General features: G+C 42.6%; 1 protein-coding gene across 2 annotated transcripts; it reads right to left on the bottom strand.

Moving 5' to 3' along the window:
* Positions 1-2: 2 nt before the first annotated feature.
* On the bottom strand, positions 3-22,412 carry cpeb1a (cytoplasmic polyadenylation element binding protein 1a). 2 transcript variants are annotated; one of them, XM_023984851.2, is made up of 12 exons: positions 22,329-22,412; positions 21,656-21,830; positions 20,086-20,292; positions 8,044-8,246; positions 3,829-4,114; positions 3,321-3,434; positions 3,072-3,176; positions 2,546-2,682; positions 2,059-2,257; positions 1,703-1,797; positions 1,528-1,608; positions 3-1,346 (listed from the first exon to the last, which is right to left on the bottom strand). In XM_023984851.2, the coding sequence occupies exons 1-12, from the start codon at positions 22,341-22,343 to the stop codon at positions 1,236-1,238; spliced, it is 1,728 nt and encodes a 575-aa protein (XP_023840619.1). In that variant the 5' UTR covers positions 22,344-22,412; the 3' UTR covers positions 3-1,235. The 2 variants fall into 2 exon arrangements, with proteins under 2 accessions (XP_023840619.1, XP_023840620.1); XM_023984852.2 differs by having other exon boundaries at positions 3,087-3,176.
* Positions 22,413-22,698: the final 286 nt, after the last annotated feature.

Here is a 22,698-nt window from a genome sequence, read left to right as displayed (position 1 = left end):
GATAATGCTTCAACACCTTTATTGTGCAATCAGAACACCCTCCACACCTGTAGGCAACTTTAGCAATATTAGCAAACCAATGAGGTAGACTTTCAAACCCTAAAAAGCAGCACAAGAAACTTGATAAAAGAAAAAGAGGGATGACAATAGGTCTTTGGAACAGAGCCTCCGATGACAACAAAAGGGGTGGGAGAAGGGTATGGGGAGGTAAGCCATGTTTGGTCATATCATACTAGCAAAGTTAGTTCTACATTCAACAGGAACCAAGCGGCTAAGAAAAACACTTCCAATGACATCTGTCCTGCTGAAAAAAAGATAACAGGTGATTAAAAAAACAAGTCAAACCTTTTCTCAAGTGCAAATTAAAAAGTACAACACTAAGTTGATTAAAACTATGTACAGTCGAGATCAAGGTTTGTTCCAGTGTTATTTCCATATTATCTGATCATTAGTTGAAAGCCTGTTGGTTTGACTGGTCAGCATCTGGCAATGGATGGCTAAAAACGCTGGAGCACCGACACAGCTAGGCAGAGCAAAGGCTTCAACCACTTCATATTTCTAAAAAATGAAATGTACAAACCGACAGCCCCAGGCAATTACTTTGAAGGGGCAAAAACTAAAAATCGGGCAAAAAAAATTAAAAAGCAGTCAAGTAGATATTATATTAAGTTACCATGTTAGGACTTAAAACCATGAGTAAAAATGTGTAAAATACCTGCGTAAAAATATCAAGGTACGCTACTGGACAACTGATTCCCAAACTCCTCACCCCCCCCAACAAAAACATCTACCTCTGAGGAATTTTAGTAGGTGTGGTGGGATGGTCAAAATCACAAAACAAAAAAAAACACACAAAAAAAGGCACAGTCTGGCATCTGCAATGAAYGACAATGGGACCTGAAATATATAAAGTGAAGGATCAACAACAAAATTAACTCAAAATCTAGGGAGAGGAACATCTATGGATGCCTTTTAATGTCCTGCCCTGAATTGTAATAGTAGTTGTCTCAATGACTCCAACACTTTACTGCGCATAAGTGCCATTAGTGAAAACAAGTAAACGGCAAAAAGAGAGCGCAGTGCAGTAGTGAATATTCCTAGTGGTTCCTCCCCCTGGGCCCTGTTGAGGGGGACAACAAGCTCTGGGGCTCCTGTGGTTAACCTATCCCTCATCCTGGCTCCAGCTCCTGTGGGGGATCTCTGGAGCCCCCTGGAGTGTTGCCATGGCAGGCAGCTTAGCTGCAGTCCAAGCGCTTCTGGTTCCTCATGAGAGGCCTGTGGCTGCGGAGCACGTCCATGGAGTGCTGCCAGTGCCAGCAAGAGCGGCAGAAGTACTTGTAGCAGGCCTGTAGAGAAAACAAGTCACTCAGTCAGTCACCACTTCAGACTGGAGCACTCGCATTTATTTCACTAATAACAAGACCTGAAATGCAGCATCCCCAAACTGTTTAGTATTAAGTAATAACCCATCAATAAAATTAGTGCTGGACATTATCCTCTACCCTCCATTGCATGGTGTGTTCTCACCAGGTCTCTGCAGAAGAAGGGCCCTGGTTGTCGGTTACACACTTGGCACGTGGAGTCCTCCAAGTAGGGGTCGATCTGAACCTGAGTAGACAAATCAATGCATTGATCCAGCTAGAGAGCTTAGGTTGCCTCAATCCATCTCTCAATGGAGATGCCCAATGGAAGCTCTCCTTACCTTTTTGGTGAACTTTGGAGTCTTGATCTCCACAAAGGCGGCGCTCACAGCCTTCAGGTAGCTCCTCTGGTTGTTGAAGGTCACACGTCCCGACCCTGCCGTTAAGGACACATGCTTAAACATCCCCTTCGTCAAAGTCACAACTACCTCAGTCAGACTGTCAGCTGTTAACAGATTCATTTTCCCTTGTATTATAAAGGCACTATTCCCTTTTTAAATATCATGCTACTTGTTATCCCTGAGAAAAAACAGCTCACGTGGTCCAGTAGATAATGATGGAGCTTGGGAGGGTAAAGAGTAGTGTCAGGAGACAAGGCTAACCAATCCCAGAGTGCGTTGGTCCACACTACACCTACCTATAGGGTACTTGTGTTTGTCCGTGTCGATGCCAGAGTACATGACCCCTCCGAAGAGGTTGTTCATGATGAAGGCCAGGGCCTCTGCGTTGAGCATGCCATGCAGCGCTCCTACAAACACAGTCTTACTGGGGACCATCCGCTGGGACGGGCAGCGCACAAAGTTACTGTCAACCAGCACCCAAGGGATTACCTGCACCTGAGGACATGCGGGGAAGAAGAAGATTTAAAAAAATGTAATACAGAGGGTTTCAATTTGAATACTGCAACCAATTATGAAGGCTCCATCCAAAGTCAGTCACACATGGAAATGAGTCTAGCCCTGATGGGGCCAAAGACTGAATTAGTGAGAGCAATATAGCAGAAGGGCCAACCTCATTGCCTTCACCCATCTAATTCCTACAGGTCAGACAGCAGGTAGGCTAGGTGCTACAAGAACGTCCTATGGACAGAAATGGAACCAGGCGTTTGAAAGGGCACTACTCACGTCCTTGCAGCGCATCCTTCGGCTAGACATCTTGTAGTAATACTCCCTATAGTCATCCTTGTGGAGCAGGTCCTGGGTGCAAGCCTGCAGCAGCCCATGGACAGACCGCTCACTCTCAAACACCAGATACACATAGCCTGCAGAGACCAGTGTCAGTTCAAAAACACACGCACGGAGTATATCATTCCCTGCCTGACGTAGGCTAGACATACCACAGCGTGTCAGTGTTATTCTACATTCTTCAATATCTATATCCCTGTAGCATTGTATCCCTCTTGTATATCCTTACCGCCTACATGCAAAAAAACACACAAAAAAAAGGTACATAACATTTGCACATTTCCCTGAAATACAATTCAGGTTGACTATGGATTTTAGYTTATTTTATTCCACCGAAGAATAAACAAAAATAGAAGGCACCACTTACTGTTAAACACCAGAAGTGAATACATGCCAATGTACGTGTCCACCTCTGTGCTCTGGGAGAACAATGAGTAAAATAAAATTCCTACCACATCAGCATTACCTTTAGGCATATTACCTTTGGGTGGGCAGCGTGGGTGCCTCCCATCCTTACCCGGCCACTCCACACTCAGAGGTCCGTACATGCTGAACGTGCCGACCAGGCTGGCTGTGGAGGGAGGGGAGAGAAGAAGTTTGTCTGCTAAATTACTGTGACTCTAATCCATCAAACCTGGGTTATGTTCAGTAGCGCACAACGTTTTGAAACGGAAACAAAATTAGCATTCTTATTGGGTTATTTGGCTCTTCTCACCTTCAGTCACATCCCATGGCACACCGCCCAGGAACACTTTACATGAGTACACTTGGTTCTTGTAGTTCCTGGGAGGCAGCTGGCCACTCCATGTGAAGGTGGCATCGTTCACAGCTGGAAGAAAAAGTAAGAAAGATGATAGCACAGAACTGTAGCATGTAGAAGAATATAGTGTAAAATGCAACTAAATTACTAGACTCCTGAAATTGCCCAATTAATGTAAATGATTGACAATCAAGTTGAGTGAGAGGGGAAACCAGCAAGAACGTGGCCGTGGAGAACTGGGGTGTATTCATTACTTCTTGCAACAAAAACATTTACTGTTTAAGAACCAAAACGGGAGCAAACGGAAAGAGGGGCCTACATGAATCTGTCCAATAGACATTGGAAAATGTTTTCCATTTGGAGTAAACAGTGTTGCAAAACATTTTGTAAAAGACAAATCATTTTGCAATCGAATCAAACTAACGAATACACCCAATGTTGTTTCCTGTGGTAGCTACAGTACCTGCAGCCTGTCTGTGCAGGCGAGCCTCCCTCTCGATGTTGAAGGGCTTTTGGGGATCCTCCAGCAAGTCCCAGCTGGGCCACACTGAGGCCTGGGGAAAGCGCTTGGCCAGGGGCACCCCACAGCGGCCCTGGCCCGGTAGGGTGGGGGGCTCAGGGCTGAGAGCGGAGTTGTCGTCGTGGAGGTCCAGGCGAGAACAGCCAACGGCTGTGCCTAGAACGTGGGGGTCCCTCTGTTGTACCCCCGGCATCATGAAGGGCAGGGGCGGAGAGATCCGCAGAGAAGACTGCAGAGAGGGAACACACACACTTAACTACAGCCAGAACTGTGCACAGAACTCTAGTGTCAGTTCCAAATCAATACCTACCAGTGTTGTGTTCGAGACCGATTCAAGATCAAGACCGGGAGGGGGACAAGGGGTCCGAGAGAGTCAAGACCAGAAAAATGCCAGTCCAATTCAAGACCATTGTAATTTTGTAAAACCACCACCATAAGAGTTCAAAATATCCAGTATTTCTGTGTTCATATTTCAGAACATTTGGATTCTTTAGACATTCAGAATAGTGAAAAAATACATGCGGAGGGAAAAATAGAGCCACTTTACAAATTATTACTAGCCCAAACACCGTGGGGAATAATGGGCCTGCTAACGATTTATAAAATAATGTAATTATTTTTAAATATTTCCAATTTATTCTCTTTGGTTTTTGTTGGAAAGGAAAGGGTTAACACGGAAGAGAAAATATATATAAATCCTGATTGTTTCTTTGCTGGTCTCTAGCTAGCCAAGTCAGCTATTGGCTAGGCCATCTGAAGCAAGATAAAGGCATCTGCCATTCAACTGTAGTAGGGCAACATTTTGTGGAGTGACAGTGGAATCAACCAATAACAATTTTTTGTTAACTAGTCAAGTCAGTTAATTAAGAACAAATTCTTATTTACAATGACGGCCTACCCCGGACGATGCTGGGCCAATTGTGCACTGCCCTATGGGACCCCCAATCGCGGCCGGATGTGATACAGCCTGGATTCGAACCAAGGACTGTAGTGGCGCCTCTTGCACTGAGATGCAGTGCTACACCGCTGCGCCACTCGGGGAGCTTAATAGGTGGGACCGTTTTTATAAAAACGTATGGAAACTTCTGCCTTCTTGAAGGCCAACACGTCACCGCGCAATAGCGAGCAGTAGTTTTCCCCATCTCGCTAGCTAGCTTTTGTCGTCGGCTAGTTTGCAGTGGCTGCAGCAGGTGTTATCAAAGAGGATGTTGTTGCTAATTTGTTCATTTGCTAGTTAAGTTTKAAATGATCATCATCAGGTGAATGGAACTGTGTTTATTGCAGTGCGCTTGCTGTTTGCCATCGCTGAAAATAACGTGTGAGAAACATTGCTGCATTTAAAGTTTTACTGACAGCATTTTAGCGTCATGAAATCTTATTAAAATCTGTTCATATACACCCCCAGGAAGTGTGACACTTAAACATTTTCTGACAAGCGACCACTTAGAGGTGGCCATTTTCACGTTTACATTAATTTTTAGAATGTGTATACTATGGCATGTGTGAAAATTCTATAGCAATATAGTGTGTGAAAGTGGCTGTGCATTTGGACAATTAATAGACACTGCAGTAAATAAAACATGTCTTGTCCAGGACCGGAGTCTACACAGACCTGACCTTGCAACAGCGCAAATTTAGATAATTCGAACGCATTCGCTAAAAGCCACAAAATACACCTGCATGGATATCTGTAAACACCACGTGAGTCCTCTAACATTTGGGAACTTTACAGTCCTATTGATCAAACAACCATGAAAGGTAGGCTCTCTCCCTCAGTTATGCACATCAACTAATGCTAGCCAGAGCAAGATGAGCTCAAATTTAACAACGGAACATTAGATAAACCCTCTCAAAACTTTGCAACTAGTTGGCCGTCAAAATTGCACTGATAAACGATGGGGAATTGTAGCCTCCTCATCCTTCTGCAGCCTCCTCATCCTTCTGCAGCTTGCCTGCCAATGCATACTTATCCCAACCTAGCACCCAAGCTAACTGGCTAAAGTTGGCTAGCTAGCTACTTCCAGACAAATMAGAGAACACCTCACTGACCATTTTACACGCCTTAGCAGAGCTGGTTACATGTTATCTAGAGCATTCTTGACCATCACGCTCCCCATCCAACCTGACAGAGCTTGAGAGGATCTCCAGAGAAGAATGGGAGAAACTCCCCAAATACAAGTGTGCCAAGCTTGTAGCATCATATCCAAGAAGACTTGAGGCTTTAATCGCTGCCAAAGATGCTTCAATAAAGTATGGAGTAAAGGGTCTGAATACTTAAATCCAGGTGATTTAAGTTTATTTTTAATACATTTGCAAAAATGTAAAAAGGGGTATTGTGTGTAGATTGATGAGAAAAGCAAAACAATTTTATCCATTTTAGAAAAAGGCTGCAACATTAAATGTTGAAAAAGTCAAGGGGTCTGAATACTTTCCGAATGCACTGTAAATTGAAACGTCTTTCCTTCCCTACCGATGTCATTCTTCTGTGAGCTGCTCCTTGCCAAAACAAGTTGAAAGCTGCACAATCTTGCTGCCTGCAGATGATATTCCACTGAAACTAGGCTATGTGTGCGGCGCGCATGTGAATATATTTCATGCGCTTTGCGATTATGTAGGCTACTTTGAGCATGATTTCTCTATTGTACTACATAATTGATCGTATACCTCCACTACACTACCTTGATACATATCAGTAGGGAATAAGTAGTGAGTATACACAATGCCCACTGAAAAAAAAGATGGGTATAATGTTTATACCTGCGTATACCCTCCTCTACACCACTGGCAGTGGTGAGTGCGCTGGTATTACGTTTGCTGTCCTTTCAGAATCGCAATGTTTTCAAGAAAGGAGTCTATACATCCTTTCTGGTATGGCAACAGCTTGGCCTCCGACCGCAAGGCACTACAGAGGATAGCGCGCACGGCCCAGTACATCCCTGGGGCCACGCTTCCTGACATCCAGGATCTATATACTAGGCGGTGTCAGGGGAAGGCCCCAAAACATTGTCAAAGACTCCAGTCACCCAAGTCATAGATTGTTCTCTCTGCTACCGGAGCTCCAAGTCTAGGACCAAAAGGCTCCTTAACAGCTTCTACCCCCAAGCCATAAGACTGCTGAACAATTAAATCAGATGGCCACCCAGACTATTTACATTGACCCCCCCCTTTTTTGTTTTTACACTGCTGCTATCACTTATCTATGCAGTCACTTTACCCCTACCTACATGTACAAAATAACTTGACTTACTGTACCCCTGCACCGGTACACCCTGTATATAGCCAAGTTATTTTTATTGTGTTACTTTTTAATTTGACTATTTTTACTTCAGTTTATTTAGTAAATATTTTCTTAACTCTTTCTTGAACTGCATTGTTGGTTAAGGGCTTGTAAGTAAGCATGTCACAATACCTGATGTATTCTGAGCATGTGAAAAGTCAAATTTGATATACATTTTGTCTGACAAAGCGGTTATGCGCTGACAGAATGGAAGCAGATCATTTGTTTTTTTTGTGTTTTTTTAAAACTCCGCTGGTCTAGGCTGTCAGACGGAGTCAAGACCGAATACATATGTATCCGACAAGACCGAGCCAATGTGTGATCTCGAGACTGGTTTTGAGTACTACAACACTGATACCTACCCAACCTTTACTCTGACATACATTTTTCACAATTAGTTTGTTGTTGATGGATCCAGACAGTTTAAGTGCATACCAGGAATATTTCCAGCTGCCTCAGGCTAGCCATAACTGATTATAGTGGAATCAAATGGGGCAAACCGCTATTTCACAATAAAAAGCACAAAATGGCCTACATCATCTTGAATATAGCTGAGGAGTGATCAGATTAAACAGGGCCCCTTAACTTACTGTTTGAATAGTAGACATCAGCAGTGCTCCTCGTCATTCACTAACAGACCTTAGCTCAATTATTAGCCTTTAAACTGCAACATTTTATCTCCACCCCATGCCAAAATGTGTTGAATTGCAGGAAATTAACTTTTGATTTGGTTGGTGGGGTGTCGCAAAAGGTCCCAAGGTGGTGGGGCCCCCAACCTAAACTTGCTTAGAACCCCTAAAAGGCTAGGGCCGGGCCTGAATCTGGGCCTATGAAACTGCGCCATAAAGKCGTCTATTCTAGGGTCTTCAATCAAAACTCACCAGCAGCTCAGAGAGGTGGTCCGATCCGGAGCTAAAACCACTGGTTTCAGAGTCGGCCGGGCTGTTGCAGCGCGAGTCCAGGAAGGCGCGCCCCTCCACGCGGGGATTCCCACCATGACTCAGCCCAGGGAACATCGCCAGCAGATCTGTGGTGCCCAGAGGTTCCAGAGGCTGGCCCAGTGGGCTACCCAGCATGCCTAGCACTATAAATACAAAGAATACTKATGTGCTCATCATACTGCAACTTGAGTGGGACGTCACTGAAGGTAACCTCAACAAATTCACAGAGCCAGTGAAGACAGCATTTTGTTTCCTCTAGGTCAGCGTTTCTTAATTCTGGTCCTTGTGCAAAGAGGTACACATTTTAGCCCCAGCACTACAAAGCGGATTCAAATAATTAACTCAAGCTTTGAATCAGGTGTGTAYTGCTAAGGCAAAAAACTAAAATGTGCACCCCTTTGGATTCCTGCAACCAAGATTAAGAAATGCTGCTCTGGGTGATTTCAAGTTATAAACCTTGGAACACATTAAAGTGAAGTACACAACCTTAATGTATGGGTTTTAATGGTAAAAGGATAAAGCAGAGGAGTATTCAGATGAACAGCCCTGGGCACAGTTTCCCAAAAGCGTCAACGCTAAGTTCATCGTTAGAACTTGCATAAGAGCGTCATTAAATCGGAGCGGTTTCCCAAAAACATTGTTAACGTTGCAATTGAAAAACGCTCGTAATCTAACACCTGCCTAAGACCACTCATAGAAGACCTAAGTACGTCATTAGATACTTTTTGCCCTCCCGTCACTTTATACACAGATCTCCATTTAACAGAATCACACGCTTTATCCATATCTCTGTGACCGTGATAACTTCAGAACAAAGTTGATAAGTTGCCAATGTCTTTGCAATTGATACAAACAAGCAACGTATAAAACAATGCTTCAAATGAAAACAAATCATATTTAAATACATTTCATGTTCAAGCAATTGAGTTCTTTTACTACTGTCCAATTTGTRTCGATACATTTCATGTGTAGCCTAACAGTGTGACAAATCTGTAATTTAGTGTATTTTCATTTTGTAAGCATTAGATTAAGCCGCCTCAATATTTGCAGGCATAGGTGGTAATATTCCTAGAAGCTGATCAGTCGTCAGTATTGTGAAATTATAATGTTAAGGTAAGATTTGATTGGAGAAAGTACAGCGCTCCCCTTTTGATCCTATAGTATCGACATGCTCCAACGACACACTTAGCATCTCTGCATGGTGTTTTGGGAAACTCATGTTACATCTTCGGCCGTTGTAGAAAAGATGCATTGTTAAAACACTCCTAAGCCCCATCGCTATTAGGGAACTGGGCCCTCGGCATTCAAATGTGATTACATTCAGTGGCCTCACTGCCCTGGACGAGGGTGCCACTGCCAGGCCAAACAAAACCGTGTCAGCAGCGAGTGTGCCATGCCAGAGAAAACTGATTAGTCATAGCAAAGAATTAAGAGACGTGACGAGGCAGAACCAGGGCTGGCCCCTTCTGGAAGAGTGTTTACCCTTGTGCACAGAAATAGGRCTGATGAATCATCCTTGGAAGTAGGAGCTCATTGCTGCCACTTGCATCAGAGGCCATCCTAATTCAGAGAGCACATTATAGCTCAAAAATCATACCAGCACACCCCAAAAGGMGATTAGGGGGTTCTATTAGAACATTTGAAAGAATTAATCACAGCAAGGTTTATCACAGCAAAGGGTTCTATTAGGGCTGTGGTGGTCACTAAATTTTGTCAGCCAGTAACTGTCAAGCAAATAACTGTCGATCTCACGCGAAATGTGTTTATGTTAATTAACGGCAATTGGCATAAACACATTTCGCATCTCCCGGCTTCCACACAAGCCACTGATGCAGATCTTTGGAACATCTACATTTTTAAAAGTCTATAAGTTCATGTAATATAGGCTACACCTTCACAATAAATACATTATTTTTGACAGTGTGAGAGCAAAATTGAAAGATTGTTATAATACTTTAAATGCATCAAATGGTTGTTTTATGCAACAGAATAGAGAGTTCTTAGAACTCTATTGTGTCTGTGTGAACTGAAAGTGGGCCTCTGGGAGATAACACTGACAGGAGATTTACAATGTCTTTGGGGATACCGCATTCCAGAGCATGAGTTCATGTTTCTGTTCTATATGGTACCAGAGAGACATGTATGGAGTTGGGGGGCCAGACACTGGTCTCTACACAATGAAAACTTTACAGCAGATACTGTCTGCTGTGAATTATAAGTATCTTTCATATAAATCTTAACCTCGTGACCCCTATTGTGTTTTATGTAGACTGGAAGATGGACTTTGCTATAAAATGCTGTGGCTCAAACCAGCTTGTTGAGTTGGCAGTGATCACCTCCAGGGGTGGTTACCAACCAGCTCCATTACTGCAGTAAATAAATAACGTTTGATTTTTAGATTTCTTCAAAATAACCTCTCCTTTTGATTACAATATTTACACCACAACAGGCCTAAAGAAACATGATATGAAGAAAATGTAGTCTATTTCAGAAGAACAGAAAAGCATACTTTTTAAAAGTTATCCTTATGTTAGGTACTGATCTGGCTATGCCATATGGCTGTGGGCTACACTAGTTCATTTAGCAGACAAGATTTGCTTATAATTCTGTGGCATTATTTTATAGTATGAAGATCAAATTTAATAGAAATAATATTTCCTCCAAACAATTTGAGGTAGTGTACACATGCAGCTATTCTATGTTGAGAGGTTAACAAAGAAATAGGTACTCCTATATACTTAATTTAGAGTTATGTAACTTTAGTTGTGATACAAATGGTGGGCTACATGTTTAGATTTTTAATACATTGTAAGGCTGCATGATGCAACTAATGATGATTTGAAAAAAGTTGCTTGAAAGGCATGAGCTCTACTTTGTTTTTTTATGCAGGCTGTAGACACTTCGTCGTCTCTCATTCACAATTTGAGAAGCACTTGATAATGCCTTGAATTTCCCAGCGGCATCCCCTTTGTGTGGCCATAATGTAACCTAAAAAAATCCATTCCTTTTGCATCCCTTCTCCCCGAGTGCTGCCTGTTCCGAAGCACCTCTCGCTCACGCGGCTGATCGGATCTTTCTCACAGGCTACAAGTGAAGACAGACACATCGGGACACAACTGCTTGCGTCCTTATACAACTCRGAGGTGCATATTGAAGATATTTGAAGAACTGTCCCCATTTACTTTGTCAGCCAACAAGATGAGTAAACCTAACGAACAGCAAAGGCACTAGCCTATGTCAATCTACTACCATAGTACAAAGTTGACCCATTCTATTCTGTGCCAGAAAGAAATAATCTGGCACAGTTGTGGGATGCGATAGATCCAAAATTAATACAAGCACTAGCATCAAAAAAACTTTTTTTACATAACGAGGCTGACATGTGACTGATTTCTTCACATTATATGAGCAGCAATGCGCACACGGCAATAGGCTATAAGCACGAATGGTCCATTAGCTGGAAAACACCATTATGACCACAAATGCGATTATGCGTGTAATGCTTTTATTATAAAAGGTGAATTTTTATGGTGAAAATGATCTTCCACAAACTTGAAACTAACACGCTGCGTGACCCAGTTAGGCTCTACACCTGTTTTAAAGCGGATTAATGTGGTTAATTTTAAGAAGTTATTCGGCCACTTTAGTTGTGATACAAACCTTATGAAAACCTTACAGGCCTCTGGGCAAGGCTACATGTGTGCAACTGTGATTAGAAATTTGTTTAAAAAGGCATTGTTTGCCTTAAGCTGGGTATCATTCCCAAGTGCTAATATATAATTCACAAGTGATACAGTAGGCTAATATTGTCACCCATCAGACTAATTTTGATTTAACCTTTACATATACTAACATGAGTAAAATTCATTTTGATTTAGAATGGACCATTATCATGCACGGTCTCAAAATAGGGACAGGGGGGGAAAACGATGATGTTGGCTTCGTGACTGGTTGAGCACCGCCGGTACACACTACCAAGTGCGCCATTTTTCAGATGTTGCCCTACCGGAGATACACAGTAATAGCGTCACTGCTATTAGCTTCACGGCATACTATGGAACGCCGTTTGGGTCTTTGTGTGTCAAAAAAGACACGTCAAATAACACTATTTGACACGTTAAAAAAGCTTTTAATTTATCACGTCAAATAACAGTTCTATTAAAGAATGTTGTGTGTTCTGAATTTGCAAGTGCAAGCCAAGCGCCACCACTACTATCAGTAGCACTGTCAAAGTCTGCAAACAAGCGAACACCGGCCACGAACGATGTGCTTACAATACCGCGTTGGTAATAAAGAATAATTCGTTCGACTGCAACTTCTGGCTAGCACCAATACAACCAGCCTGAAGACCATGACCAGTAGAAACTGCAGTCATTTTCATTATTCTTAGCAATGATTTAGGAATCCCTGCGAGTAAGTATTAGCTAGGTAGCAACTTGTTCGCCTATTGAAAATAAATAGCTAGCCAGCTACTTAACCCTGTTGCCCAAAGCCAACGTTACAAGCAGCCGGCTAGCTTCATCTGGCTAGTGAAGCTCGAGTGGACCGGGTTTTGTTGTGAAGCCAGCCACAATAAGGATTAGGCACAATAGTGGAATTTGCAGTTTGCCTTCAAAATAAAATGCAGAAGGTTACAAATTGGTGGAATCATACCATATTTAGACTAGATAATGTTAAACAAGGTTGGAATGTGAAGCAATGAAATGGGGTATCAGTCTACTCGGTGGTACCCAAAGAACACAACTGTTAAAGAGTTTACGCAAATATTAGCGTTGTGTCTCTTATCGCGGGACTGTGGAATCACCTACCCAGTCAGCCTATTGTGTGTATTGACATTCATATTGCACTGTACAGCTTTACCTAAGGCTTGGGGATCAATGAAATAAGTTATCAGTCTACTCAATGCCCAATATATTTTTTCCCAACGTCCTCCTCAGAGTTCAGACTCCAAAATATCCACGCAGTATTGTTTTTCCTCAGGAATAGTGTTCAGTACACATAGGTTGACAATAAATGTGGCTCAATTCAGTTGTTGTTTGAGTCCCGCAATAAGAGCTACGACACTAATGTTCTCTGGGTCACTGAGTAGACTGATACCACATGTAATTGATCCACAATCCATAGGCTGTACAGTGAAATAAGTAAGCCCCCAATGCAATTCTAAAGTATAATACATCCAGTGTGATTTCAGATTAAATAATTTGTTAATTTGACACTTGTTGATTTTATGTAACATGCCAACCTCGTTTAGCATGATCTATTCAATTATGGCATAATTCTACTATTTGTATTAATTTGCATCACTGTCAATGTCATATTTATATTTTGAAGGCTAACCTCAAAGTCCGTGGCTAATCCTTATTGTGGCGAGCTTAACATAGATGGGTCCGACCACCATTAATCAAATAAAATAACTGTCTTATAAACTAGGGTTATTATAGATGACACCTACTGAAACATGTCGTTTTGCTATGTTTTAGGGGAAGAACATTGTTTGCATCCATAAACTAGCTTTTTTTTTTTTTAATGACCAGCACTGTAGGTGTGCGAGACAACTTTACCAGCATCATAGCATACGTATCGATGAACCGTTGTGACATGTGAAATACAAGTGAGTGTAACCAATATGTAATAACTCCGTAAAAAATGTATGAACACGTTAAATTATTATGTGACATGAGGTCATATTCAGGTCCTGATTGGTCAACAAACTTATTTGACGTGCATCTTTGACACGCAAAGACCCAAACGGCGTTCCATAGAAATCCTGGTTGAGAATGAAACGACTGAACAAATGAACAACAAAACAGCACAGCAAGTAAGTGAAAGAAATAGGTTTTGATTATGTTTCACTGGTAATGGGGACTAGAGGTCGACCGATTATGATTTTTCAACGCCGATACCGATTATTGGAGGACCAAAAAAGCCGATACCAATTTAAAAAATGTATTTGTAATAAAGACAACAACAATACTGAATGAACACTTATTTTCACTTAATATAATACATCAATAAAAATCTATTTAGCCTCAAATAAATATTGAAACATGTTCAATTTGTTAAAATAATGCAAAAACAAAGTGTTGGAGAAGAAAGTAAAAGTGCAATATGTGCCATGTAAAAAAGCTAACGTTTAAGTTCCTTGCTCAGAACATGAGAACATATGAAAGCTGGTGGTTCCTTTTAACAGGAGTCTTCAATATTCCCAGTTAAGAAGTTTTAGGTTGTAGTTATTATAGGAATTATAGGACTATTTCTCTCTATACGATTTGTATTTCATATACCTTTGACTATTGGATGTTCTTATAGGCACTTTAGTATTGCCAGTGTAACAGTATAGCTTCCGTCCCTCTCCTCGCCTCTACCTGGGCTCGAACCAGGAACACATCGACAACAGCCACCCTCGAAGCGGCGTTACCCATTGCTCCACAAAAGCCGCGGCCCTTGCAGTGCAAGGGGAACAACCACTCCAAGTCTCAGAGCGAGTGACGTTTGAAACGCTATTAGCGCGCACCCCGCTAACTAACTAGCCATTTCACATCGGTTACACCAGCCTAATCTCGGGAGTTGATAGGCTTGAAGTCATAAACAGCGCAATGCTTGAAGCACAGCGACGAGCTGCTGGCAAAACACACGAAAGTGCTGTTTGAATGAATGCTTACGAGCGTGCTGGTGCCTACCATCGCTCAGTCAGGCTGCTCTATCAAATCATAGACTTAATTATAACATAATAACACACAGAAATACGAGAAATACTTAGGTCATTAATATGGTTGAATCCGGAAACTATCATCTCGAAAACAAGACGTTTATTCTTTCAGTGAAATACGGAACCGTTCCGTATTCTAAGTCTAAATATTCCTGTTACATTGCACAACCTTCAATGTTATGTCATAATTACGTAAAATTCTGGCAAATTAGGCGGCCCAAATTGTTGCATATACACTGACTCTGCGTGCAATGAACGCAAGAGAAGTGACAATTTCACCTGGTTAATATTGCCTGCTAACCTGAATTTCTTTTAGCAAAATATTTAGGTTTAAAAATATATACTTTTGTGTATTGATTTTAAGAAAGGCATTGACGTTTATGGTTAGGTACAGTCGTGCAACGATTGTGCTTTTTTCGCAAATGCGCTTTTGTTAAATCATCCCCCGTTTGGTGAAGTTGGCTGTCTTTGTTAGGAAGAAATAGTCTTCAGAGTTCGCAACGAGCCAGGTTAGCAGGCAATAACTAAATATGCAGGTTTAAAAATATATACTTGTGTATTAATTTTAAGAAAGTCATTGATGTTTAGGTACACATTGGAGCAAAACAGTCCTTTTTCACAAATACGCACCGCATCGATTATATGCAACGCAGGACACGCTAGATAAACTAGTAATATCATCAACCATGTGTAGTTAACAAGTGATTATGATTGTTTTTTTAAGATAAGTTTAATGCTAGCTAGCAACTTACCTTGGCTTCTTACTGCATTTGCGTAACAGGCAGTCTCTTCGTGGAGTGCAATGTAATCAGGTGGTTAGAGCATTGGACTAGTTAACTGTAAGGTTGCAAAATTGAATCCCCGAGCTGACAAGGTAAAAATCTGTCATTCTGCCCCTGAACAAGGCAGTTAACCCACCGTTCCTGCCATTAGGTACCGAGATGAGATCCTCAGACCCCTTGTGAGACCATATGGTGACACATGCACATTTGTGCCTGCTGGAGGTCATTTTGCAGGGCTCTGGCAGTGCACCTCCTGGCACAAGGCGGAGGTAGCGGTCCTGCTGCTGGGTTGTTGCCCTCCTACGGCCTCCTCCACGTCTCCTGATGTACTGGCCTGTCTCCTGGTAGCGCCTCATGCTCGGACACTACGCTGACAGACACAGCAAACCTTTTTGCCACAGCTCGCATTGATGTGCCATCCTGGATGAATGCACTACCTGAGCCACTTGTGTGGGTTGTAGACTCCGTCGCATGCTACCACTAGAGTGAGAAGCACCGCCAGCATTCAAAAGTGACCAAAACATCAGCAGGAAGCATAGGAATGAGAAGTGGTCTGTGGTCACCACCTGCAGAATCACTCCTTTTTGGGGGTGTCTTGCTAATTGCCTATAATTTCCACCTTTTGTCTATTCCATTTGCACAACAGCATGTGAAATTTATTGTCAATCAGTGTTGCTTCCTAATTGGACAGTTTGATTTCACAGAAGTGTGATTGACTTGGAGTTACATTGTGTTGTTTAAGTATTCCCTTTATTTTTTTGAGCAGTATATATATATATATATATATATATAAATAAATAAATAAAATTATCGGCCAAATCAGTGTAAAAAAATAACGATTTCCGATTGGAAAACTTGAAATCGGCCCTAATTAAAATCGGCCATTCCGATGAATCGGTCGACCTCTAATGGGGACATACGTAAATGCCAACAAAATAACCTTTTGGTCAGTGTGGTGTGGTGTGTAACCTTAAACTAGGAAAATCAGTTAAGAACAAAATATATTTACAATGAAGGCCTACCCCGGACGACCCTGGACCAACTTTGCGCCGCCCTATGGGACTCCCAATCACGGCTAGATTTGATATAGCCTGGATTCGAACCAGGGACTGTAGTGACGCCTCTTGCACTGATATGCAGTGCCTTAAACCGCTGCGTCCATGTGTGTGTGTTAACTATTTAACTGTACTAGAATGCTTAAAAGGCCGCTCAAATATCGGTTATTGCTCCAGGATGCTGGCCTTCTAGGCAGCGTTGCAAAGAAAAAGCCATATCTCAGACTGGCCAATAAAAAGAAAAGATTAAGATGGGGCAAAAGAACAGACACTGGACCAGAGAACTTGCCTAGAAGGCCAGCATCCCGGAGTTGCCTCTTCACTGTTGACGTTGAGACTGGTGTTTTGCGGGTACTATTTAATGAAGCTGCCAGTTGAGGACTTGTGAGGAGTCGGTTTCTCAAACTAGACTACTGTACGTGTCCTCTTGCTCAGTTGTACACCGGGGCCTCCCACTCTTTCTATTCTGGTTAGAGACTGTTTGCGCTGTTCTGTGAAGGGAGTAGTACACAGCGTTGTATGAGATCTTCAGGTTCATGGCAATTTCTCGCATGGAATAGCCTTCATTTCTCAGAACAAGAATAGACTGACGAGTTTCAGAAGAAAGTGCTTGTTTCTGGCCATTTTGAGCCTGTAATCGAAATGCTGATTCTCCAGATGCTCAACTAATCTAAAGGCGGCCAGTTTTATTGCTTCTTTAAAAATCAGAAAAACAGTTTTCAGCTGTGCTAACAATTGCAAAAGGGTTTTCTAATGATCAAATAGGTTTATTTGAACAGTGACAAACAGAATAACAAAAATCCAGAAAACCACATGTCAAATTTTATAAATTGATTTGCATTTTAATGAGGGAATTAAGTATTTGACCCCCTCTCAATCAGAAAGATTTCTGGCTCCCAGGTGTCTTTTATACAGGTAACTAGATGAGATTAGGAGCACGCTCTTAAAGGGAGTGCTCCTAATCTCAGCTTGTTACCTGTATAAAAGATACCCGTCCACAGAAGCAATCAATCAATCAGATTCCAAACTCTCCACCATGGCCAAGACCAAAGAGCTCTCCAAGGATGTCAGGGACAAGATTGTAGACCTACACAAGGCTAGAATGGGCTACAAGACCATCGCCAAGCAGCTTGGTGAGAAGGCAACAGTTAGTGCGATTATTCYCAAATGGAAGAAACACAAAAGAACTGTCAATCTCCCTCGTCCTGGGGCTCCATGCAAGATCTCACCTCGTGGAGTTGCAATGATCATGAGAACGGTGAGGAATCAGCCTAGAACTACACAGGAGGATCTTGTCAATGATCTCAAGGCAGCTGGGACCATAGTCACCAAGAAAACAATTGGTAACACACTACGCTGTGAAGGACTGAAATCCTGCAGCGCCCYCATTGTCCCCCTGCTCAAGAAAGCACATATACATGCCCGTCTGAAGTTTGCCAATGAACATCTGAATGATTCAGAGGACAACTGGGTTAAAGTGTTGTGGTCAGATGAGACCAAAATGGAGCTCTTTGGCATCAACTCAACTCGCCGTGTTTGGAGGCGGAGGAATGCTGCCTATGACCCCAAGAACACCATCCCCACCGTCAAACATGGAGGTGGAAACATTATGCTTTGGGGGTGTTTTTCTGCTAAGGGGACAGGACAACTTCACCGCATCAAAGGGACGATGGACGGGGCCATGTACCGTCAAATCTTGGGTGAGAACCTCCTTCCCTCAGCCAGGGCATTGAAAATGGGTCGTGGATGGGTATTCCAGCATGACAATTACCCAAAACACACGGCCAAGGCAACAAAGGAGTGGCTCAAGAAGAAGCACATTAAGGTCCTGAAGTGGCCTAGCCAGTCTCCAGACCTTATTCCCATAGAAAATCTGTGGAGGGAGCTGAAGGTTCGAGTTGCCAAACGTCAGCCTCGAAACCTTAATGACCTTAAAGATCTGAAGAGAGGAGTGGGACAAAATCCCTCCTGAGATGTGGGGAAACCTGGTGGCCAACTACAAGAAACGTCTGACCTCTGATTGCCAACAAGGGTTTTGCCACCAAGTACTAAGTCATGTTTTGCAGAGGGGTCAAATACTTATTTCCCTCATTAAATTGCAAATCAATTTATAACATTTTTGACATGCATTTTTCTGGATTTTTTTGTTGTTATTCCGTCTCTCACTGTTCAAATAAACCTACCGTTAAAATATAGACTGATCATTTCTTTGTCAGTGGGCAAACGTACAAAATCAGCAGGGGATTAAATACGTTTTTCCCTCACTGTACACATTTTTTAAATCAGCCGTTTCCAGCTCCAATAGTAATTTACAACATTAACAATGTCTACACTGTATTTCTGATCAATTATGTTATTTTAATGATATTTTTATTTTTTTATTTTTTTTAACGTGCTTTTCTTTCAAAAACAAGGACATTTCTAAGTGACCCCAAACTTCTGAACGGTAGTGTACACGCTCGTAGTTCGTCTATTTTATAATCCAATGATTGTACGTTGGCTAATAGGACCGATGGTAAAGGCAAACCCACTCGCTATCGGATCCTTACAAGGCACCCAGACCTACATTCCCGATATCTCCCTCTCTTTCACCTGCGAATGACAGGGATGAGGGCCTTGCGGGTGTCTGGAGTAAATCCTTCGGGCCCGACGAGTTAAAGAAAAAATCTTCTTCCAGTACGAGGTGAGTAATCGCTGTCCTGATATCTAGAAGCTCTTTTCGGTCATAGGAGACAGTGGCAGAAACATTATGTGCAAAATAAGTTACAAATAACGCAAAACAAGACAATAGCACAATTGGTTAGGGGACTGTAAAACGGCAGCCATCTCCTCCGGCACCATTATCCTATCCTATAAGCAATGTACTTCATATTAGGAAAGTTGAGAAATAAATAGAGTAGGCCTAGCCTACATAAAGCTGATGGAATTGTCTTTTTAAGAGGCCATCACTTTGTTTTCTCACGCAATAGCATAGCCTATAGAAATGTTACACAACATGAGCTCATGGGCTCTCATGAAGTGTTTGATTAGATTTTCGATTACATTTGCATTGATGTCAGAGTGATTATAGGGACAATAGAGTGCCGAGTACCAGGAAGTTAGCAAGTTTGGTAAGCTACTAATAATCATAATCATCATCAGCATAAGAGYTTGGAGAAGCCTAATCACCGTGACCCAACGGTCACATGGAATTTTACGGTCTTCATGACCGTGATACGGCCCCCGCAACAGCCCTAAGTCCTATTCCTTCCCGGTGATCCCAAAACCAGTTTCTAACGAAAAGCTAAAATCATGATTCTTCCATTTATCCAAAACAGACTACTCCCACCTCAACTACATTTCATAAAGGTTTTTTTAATTTCTTAAAGAAGAAACCCATTTTTCCCCCCTTATGAAGGTTTTGTAGGTATGTGTATAATATGGCACTGGTACTCACTGGAGGGCGAGTTGGTGTGCGACGGAGGCTCCATGGCAGCGGAGGGCTGCTCCCAGCAGGCTAGGCTGAGCGACTGCAGCCCCAGGCCCAGCTGAGTGAGATCAGACAGGCCACCACCACGGAGCGTAGAGCCCTGGGCTCTGGAGGGGCAAGGAACCTTGCTGCCTATAGGGCTACCCATCGGAGCAAAATCACCATCTAGTAAGTCTGGAGAGAAGGAGAGAGAGATAGAGTGAGTATAAATGAGGCAGAGAAGGAGTACAAAGAGAGAGAACCAGACAAACCAAGTTGGGAGAAACTGAGTAAGGGAAGGCGTGAATCAGACAAAATAACAGAGAGCAGGTATAAAGGGAGGGTATAGTGAGAAAACATTCACACCAAGAGAAATGCACAACCTCTGGAAAATCAATTCTACATAGTCTAGTACCTAACTACCTCCCACCTCATCCACCACACCCCTACCATCATCTCAGCCTTACCTACTGTACCCGGGCAAGTGCCCAGAGGCTGCCATGCCTCTGTCGGCATCACCACCCAGCTAAGCATGTGACCTGGACCAGGCTGCCCTCACACACTTCTGACGCTGCCATTCGGTGGTGTGAGAGATGGGTTGAATAAAGCTCTCACTCAGCACATGGATCCAACCAGGCAGCACCCGTGGCTGGGTGGCTCAGGAAGCAATGTGCTCTACTCGGTATCTCTCGGTAGAACGTGTGTGAGTGTGGGGCTCAGCAGTGCTCCCCAGAATCTCTCGGCCGACAATGTATGTGTGCGTGCGCGTATGGCCGACTCTCCTGTAGCTCTCGCGAGTGTCCAACCGCCGCTGCGCACTGATCAGACAGGCTGAGCGCTGCTTTCTCTTGCCTGCCTGAGCATGTGTTCCAAAACACTGACTGGATTCACACAACAGCGATCTGAGGAGAACAGCAGTCTGAGAAGTTGGACCCCCTCCAGATTCACCTCATACGCCTCCAGACCCCCTCCCCATACGCCTCAGTCTGGTCTGACTCAGCAAATTGGACCGGTAGGGAGGCAGACAGATTCAACACTACTATTCATTCAACACTACAAAAAAAGCCTAGAAGCTTATTCAGAAGAGTATAAATTTACTGCTCAGATAAAGATATATATTTTGAGATGCATAATTATCAGCCTTGTAGAACAGGGCATTATGTCTGTTCAATACATTACAATTCTATCTGCAATGTTACAAATCTTGCTTCTTGCTGAATAAGCCCTTTACCATTTGGCAAAACTAACAAGACGTCCCTGTAAGGAGATGGAAGTCAAGTTCTGCCTCGGTATTGGCAGGAACTAGTACCTGGATCAGTTACAAGAGCAGCATGAATCAGCTTCAATGCTTTCCCAATCTCATTGACAAAAAGGGAATCAGCTGACTGCCATTGTGGTCCCAAACTGCTATAGAATGAGTTCTGCAGGAGTTATGAGAAACAATGCTGAGAACTCAGCATATTTATCAGAATAAAACTGAAAAGTGATGCCTCATAGCTGTTCAATTCTAGACTAGACCCAATTTTACAAAACATTTCTTAAATGGCTTTGGAATTACCTGACAGGTGATGGACACGCTCCCCCTTGTGGTTTGTGGGTGTAGTGCACACCCCAGTGAGGTCCAGAGAGTTGCCCAACATATTGTTAATTCGGCGGAAGATATCACCATTGCTGCATGTAGGCAGGGTTTGAGAGCCTGTATGCCAGTGGTCATGGAGCCTCAGGTCTTCTTTCTGTTTGCAGTATGAATGTAGAACATGCAATGTACAACAAACAGACAATACTGCACATACATCAAATTTAGGCTTATTCCCCAATAAGGTAGGTTTATTCCCCGTGTAGTCTAGATAGGAAACGTTAAAATAATAGGCCTAGTCTTTACAACTTGGCCTTGTTGGCTATTATTTCTCCGGTTGTCACTACGTTTGAGGTAAACTTATTATCAGTCAAGTGATGGCAAAAACACGATTAAATTTGCACTAGACATAAAAGGCAACCATAACTACATTTACATCGTTCAACAGTTAGAGCTGGACTGGTGATTATTTATGAATGGAAAATGTTAAATTGAAATAACATATTGAAAATGTCTATAGCTAACGTTAGCAGTTGCACCGTGGACAAAAYCTAAAGATGCTAAAGGTTCATTTTACAAAGGACATAGTCGTTGAACGACTGCGAAATTTATTTTATAGACAGCGCTCGACTATTCACACAAAAAGTCTACTTACCAGAGAAAAGGCCATATTATTGGACAGGAACCCGCGGGGATGTGTCAAATATCTGTCTGTCTGCCTCGAAACACTATTTGAAGACTACTTTCAAGACTCAGGTGTCATGATTAGGAAAATGTGCGTCAACTTATCTGTTAACGGCATGCGGGGTAATTCATTTGAAATGGCTGAAGCGGCACCACTGAAGTAGAGATGCACAGACCTACAAATCACATTTTAACTAATTAAAATGGGGTACATCATGTCGTAGTTTCAGTACTATAACTTCAGTATTTCATTGCCTCCAGTTAACCTCTGAAAACGGATTTTGAGACACCTATTGAACTATTTAAAGTTCAGCACGCGGAGCGAAATCACACTGTCTGCT

This window comes from Salvelinus sp. IW2-2015, linkage group LG4q.1:29 (assembly GCF_002910315.2).
Source record: "Salvelinus sp. IW2-2015 linkage group LG4q.1:29, ASM291031v2, whole genome shotgun sequence".
Classification (NCBI taxonomy): domain Eukaryota; kingdom Metazoa; phylum Chordata; class Actinopteri; order Salmoniformes; family Salmonidae; genus Salvelinus; species Salvelinus sp. IW2-2015.
The sequence above is the reverse complement of the archived record's forward strand: the minus strand, read 5'-3'. Positions and strand labels throughout refer to the sequence as shown.

Bases quoted from the DNA above. Each gene is read 5' to 3' on its own strand.
- cpeb1a (XM_023984851.2), bottom strand. The intron at 20,293-21,655 runs GTAATTCCAAAG...CCTTCTCTCCAG, and splicing joins GCGTGTCCATCACCTGTCAG to ACTTACTAGATGGTGATTTT. The intron at 4,115-8,043 runs GTGAGTTTTGAT...CCCTCTCTGCAG, and splicing joins ACCACCTCTCTGAGCTGCTG to TCTTCTCTGCGGATCTCTCC.